Consider the following 4,814-nt stretch of genomic DNA (forward strand, 5'->3'; position numbering starts at 1 on the left):
CAACTTGACGTTCATGCATTTTTCACCAGACCGTGTTCTTAAAATGACGTAAACACTGACGACCACTTCCACATTCCTGGGGAAATCCCTGGAATGCAAAACACGAATACATACAGAAGCTTTGTTTCGGATCATTTAGACCCTATAATCTTGAACTCAGCATTTTAGCATACATTGGGAAACGTCAGAGAGAGACTGCATGATCGTTCACGAAATTCCTCGCTACGACCCATCTTAGTGAACAAAAGAAATGCACATCCACTACTGAAGTATCGACTCGATCAGTATCTAGACTGACAGTATCAGTCCACAGCAATCTATGAATTAACCTTTGTATTTACTTGAAATGTCTTCATAATCACCGTTCAATGATCGGCCAGTTGATTAATGATGACTAACACATGTAACCGCCACAGGTTCATTAACAACAACGGAAATCTCTCTCGTTACGTTTATCCGTCGGCCATTTTGACGTGTTGTACTTGATGTAAATGTGTTACGACGCGCTCTCTTTGTGGCTGAATTACGGAGTTAGTTCATAACAGGCCATTCCCATATAATGATGATATTATTTCAATACATTTCTTTTACACTTTTTAACAGATGTTCCTGCAAAGCAAGTTGAGCATGCATACGATCATGCGATCTCTCTTTTTGGGGAACTATTTTATTCCCCGATACAGCTGTTTGTTGTATGGCTGTCAGTGTAAACATGTAGATCTAGCCCTATATATCCCTCGAGGTATAAAATAGTGATATGAACAATTATAATAATTGACTTTCACTTTGTGTGAGTTCATTTGATGATGAATCTTCATACTCCAATGAACTCACACAAAGGGAAAGTCAATTCTAAATTATTTCACTTTTACTGAACTTGACCTACTCTATGTTACAGGTTCTGCATGCAACCAGACTGAAGGTCGACCTTCTCAAACCCTTGGTGATGACGTCGTAGAAAGTATTGCTGATGTAATAAAGTATAGATGGGGAGTGAAAATGGTTATATTAATGTATGCTGTAGTGTCTTATGGCTAAATAGTCTTAGTTGTTCACCGTCCCCGTGATCGTGGGGTTTACCATCCCCGGTACCAACCCCAGTACCATCCTCGGTACCATCACTGGTACCATCACTGGTACCATCACTAGAACCATCCCCGGTACCATCCCCGGTACCATCCCCAGTACAATCACTGGAACCATCACTAGAACCATCCCCGGTACCATCCCCGGTACCATCCCCCGTACCATCCCTGGTACCATCCCCAGTACCATCACTGGAACCATCACTAGAACCATCCCCGGTACCATCCACGGTACCATCCCCAGTACCATCACTAGAACCATCCCCCGTACCATCCCCGGTACCATCCCCGGTACCATCCCCAGTACCATCACTGGAACCATCACTAGAACCATCCCCGGTACCATCCACGGTACCATCACCGGCACCATCCCGGTACCATCACTGGTACCATCCCCGGTACCATCACTGGTACCCATTATTGGCCTGCATTACTTTCCTCAGTTTACATGACATGCCGTGATATAACTGAAATACCGTTGAAGGCGGCACTTAATAGCCACTGGCGGCACTACGATCAAGCCCAGGAATTCCAGCCTCATTCGTCATTTAACTCTCTTTTCTCGTGAAGATGCGTTGAAGGCGGTACTTTTAAAAAACAAACTACTCACTCATGCTAGATCGACATGATATACTCACTGCCAAAAGAAAAACGCACCATAGAAACATATGGAGAAGTATGTACGTTAAGAAGTGATGTTTCCAATGTGTACCAATTACTGACAAAACGAACAATCAGTCACGTGTTACTACTGAGTGTCTTTATTGTTATCACGATATGCTGCACGTTATTTCCAAACTTTACACGCTGATCCCGCACGAGACAAATGGTGCATCTCGAGTCATGGGTCTATGACGTCACATGTGATGCATTCATGAGCGTCGGTTCCCACAGCATGCCGGTATGTTCGAACCAATCTAATATCTCTTGAATATGAGTAAGTCTTCATATATTAACCAACATGTATCGTATTCGCGTTTATTTTGGCAGTGAGTATAAATACACACATCGACACTATGGATATGTTCGACATTTATGTCTCTTAGATTTTTCATCGGTATATGTCTTCATAATTTTGTATACGCAACATGAGGAATGGATTGTCAATATTTCATTTAGACATTTTATTGCAGTTTTCGGTTCTTCTGGGCCCAATCGACCAAAGTGAGAATCACCTGCTGTGGTATATCGTCCCAGCATTTGTTCAAACCGACACTTTCAACAATGCTACCTGCTACATAGCAACACGATATATATGATAAATCACACACTTTACTGCACCATTTTATGTTATCCAATATGTGTCCATGTCATCCAATATGTGTCCATGTCATCCAATATTTATAATAGTAGTCCGAACTAGTACAAGCAGCCACACACAACACACATTCCCCATGCTGTCAGGTTCATATTGTTTGTCAACACACGGTGCAACCTTGAACTGTGACCATTGATTTGCCTCCGTGATGTGGCTAAAATAAATCTGACTTAAAGTCTGACTATGGCAGAAAAATGAATTAAGTTGACATCTGAGTTTCGTATGAGAAACGTGTCGTTGAATGCCTCGTCGCCACAGCCTCGGGTCCTCACGGTGAAAACCTGGCCTCAATTGCTTTCAATTGCTGAAGTCAGTCTGTGTATCCCGGGTCTTTTAGGGCCTGAATATTGCTACAAATGGCACCTAACACCCAATTCACTCATCCATTCTGACCAAGACACGGTCTCCTTGTCATACTAAGTATAACATTTCTGACTATGAAACCAAAGTGACAAAATCATCCCCCACAACTGCACACAAAATATGATCGCATTTTCGAAACTCAGCTTTCTTCAGCTCTATAAACCTTCACGTAGCCGTCCACCTGGGTGACAGCGAGAAGGTTTCTTCCCGAGATATACACCCCACAGGGTTTGGTCAGCGAGTCCTCCTCAGTCAGGATCTTCTTCACCAGAGCACCTTTCGGAGACACGAGATGAATTGAGTTACCGTCCCTGTCCACCAAGAGAGCATGATTGGCTACATCACATGCGACCCCTAGAGGGCATTCTAACGCCTCTTCTCCCTTGGGTTTGTAGGTGAACTTCGTAGATCCATCTTCTTGAAGAGCAAACATGAGACGTCTCCCGCTGTCAGACACCAGGAAATATCCTTTAGGTGACTGGGTTAGGTATAAAGGTCTTGATATAACGGCTTTCTCTGGTTTCTGGGAGTAGACGGTTTTAAGGAATGCGCCAGTTTGAGATATCAAATCTATCGTGTCGCAGTTATTAGTTCCAACCAGTAGAGAACCATCGTCAGTTCCTGTGATGTAGGCATACTGCTTCTTCGTCTTCACCTGAGCAAGGATTCTGAGAGTTCCAAATATTGAGAAGAACAACAGGAGCTTCTTGTTCATGACTGTGACGGCTATTTTGCTGTTAGAGATCACAGCAATCCTTGAGGGGACGTCAGGGATAGGCACTCTGGTTAGGACCTTCCCGTGGGCATTAAACTTCTTGAGACTTTTGTTATCTCGGTCTGTCAGGATAACATCACCTCCGCTCAAGATGACCACGTCTGTCAAGAGTGGTTCGGTGTAGTCTTCCCGAGAACCACCATGGAAACAAGCAATGAGGGACAGCTTCCCCTCCCATGGAGAATCCAGAGGTGACGGTAACCCATTAGGTACAGCCTCGCCTTCTGGGGATACCACGACCTCGCCCAGATTTAACGTCCTTTCAAGTTTTGTCACCGCTTTGTCGTTTCCTATGAACGAAAAATTGTTATCCTGGTCGGAATGACATAACTGGGTACATGCCAGCAAGTACTGATCCACTCGCTCTGACATGGCCTTCTCAATCTCCAGCAGTTCGCCATGACCGTTCATAGACATTGCACATTCAAACACATCAACTGACCTTTGAACACAGGACCTCAGTGTTTCCCCTTGGGTGATTTCAATCTTGACTTTACTACTCTCGTCTTCATAACGTTCCTCTATTTCGTTCAACGTTTCCTTTTCTTTTTCAAGAATGGCACTGACGAGCTGTTCCCTCAATGATTGCACGGATTCTACTGCCCGCTGCTTCTGTTCGTCTAGACGTGTCAGTCTCGCACGTCTTGGTTCCAGCTTTGTTTCTGTGTCCAAATACACCTTTGTAAGGAATTCATGGATGGTATTAAAGGTGAGCATGTTCATCTCAACAGCTTCTTGTAGTGAAATGACATCCTTGCATTTCTTGTGGAGGGTTGACACACATTTCTGACATATCAGCTTGTGGCACGAAGGACAGAAGTCTTCAGCGATGTTTTGCGGATGAGTGTGGCATGTGACCTGTGACTCGTCCAATCTGGACATGACACTCTCGGATCTGTCTGGAACCTCCTGCTCCTGATCCGAATTGGAATTCAGTTCTCCCGGATCCTCTCTCTTGTCATCATCAGAGTCATAGCTTTTTACGCTGTCATCATCGTTGACATTGGTCTCAGTACCTTGATTACATATTTCCAAATAGCCCTTTAGGAATTTGCATTCTCGCTCTGTCACTGGAGTAGGCAAGAGTTTGCTGGCGTCAAAGTTGCACATGGGACATGCTGTGGATCGTGCTAACCGTCTGTGTTGAGTCAGACAACAGTCGCAGAACACGTGTAGGCATGGCAACAGTTTCGGATCTTTCAGCTTTTCCTTGCAGATGAAGCATATTGATAAATCTTCTTCACTCACATCCGCCATGTTTAACACCTGAAAC

General features: G+C 44.2%; 2 protein-coding genes across 2 annotated transcripts; both read right to left on the reverse strand.

The window, feature by feature from the left end:
* Positions 1–1,044: 1,044 nt before the first annotated feature.
* On the reverse strand, positions 1,045–1,503 carry LOC125383539 (tetra-peptide repeat homeobox protein 1-like). The gene has a single exon (XM_048401891.1). It carries the CDS (start codon positions 1,501–1,503, stop codon positions 1,045–1,047), a length of 459 nt encoding a protein of 152 aa, XP_048257848.1.
* Positions 1,504–2,049: 546 nt separating this feature from the next.
* Positions 2,050–4,809, reverse strand: LOC124123107 (E3 ubiquitin-protein ligase TRIM56-like). Its single transcript, XM_048402158.1, has one exon. The coding sequence runs from the start codon at positions 4,796–4,798 to the stop codon at positions 2,906–2,908; it is 1,893 nt and encodes a 630-aa protein (XP_048258115.1). The 5' UTR covers positions 4,799–4,809; the 3' UTR covers positions 2,050–2,905.
* Between the last annotated feature and the right edge of the window lie 5 nt (positions 4,810–4,814).

This window comes from Haliotis rufescens, unplaced genomic scaffold (assembly GCF_023055435.1).
Source record: "Haliotis rufescens isolate VD_foot unplaced genomic scaffold, xgHalRufe1.0.p SCAF_24, whole genome shotgun sequence".
Taxonomy (NCBI): domain Eukaryota; kingdom Metazoa; phylum Mollusca; class Gastropoda; order Lepetellida; family Haliotidae; genus Haliotis; species Haliotis rufescens.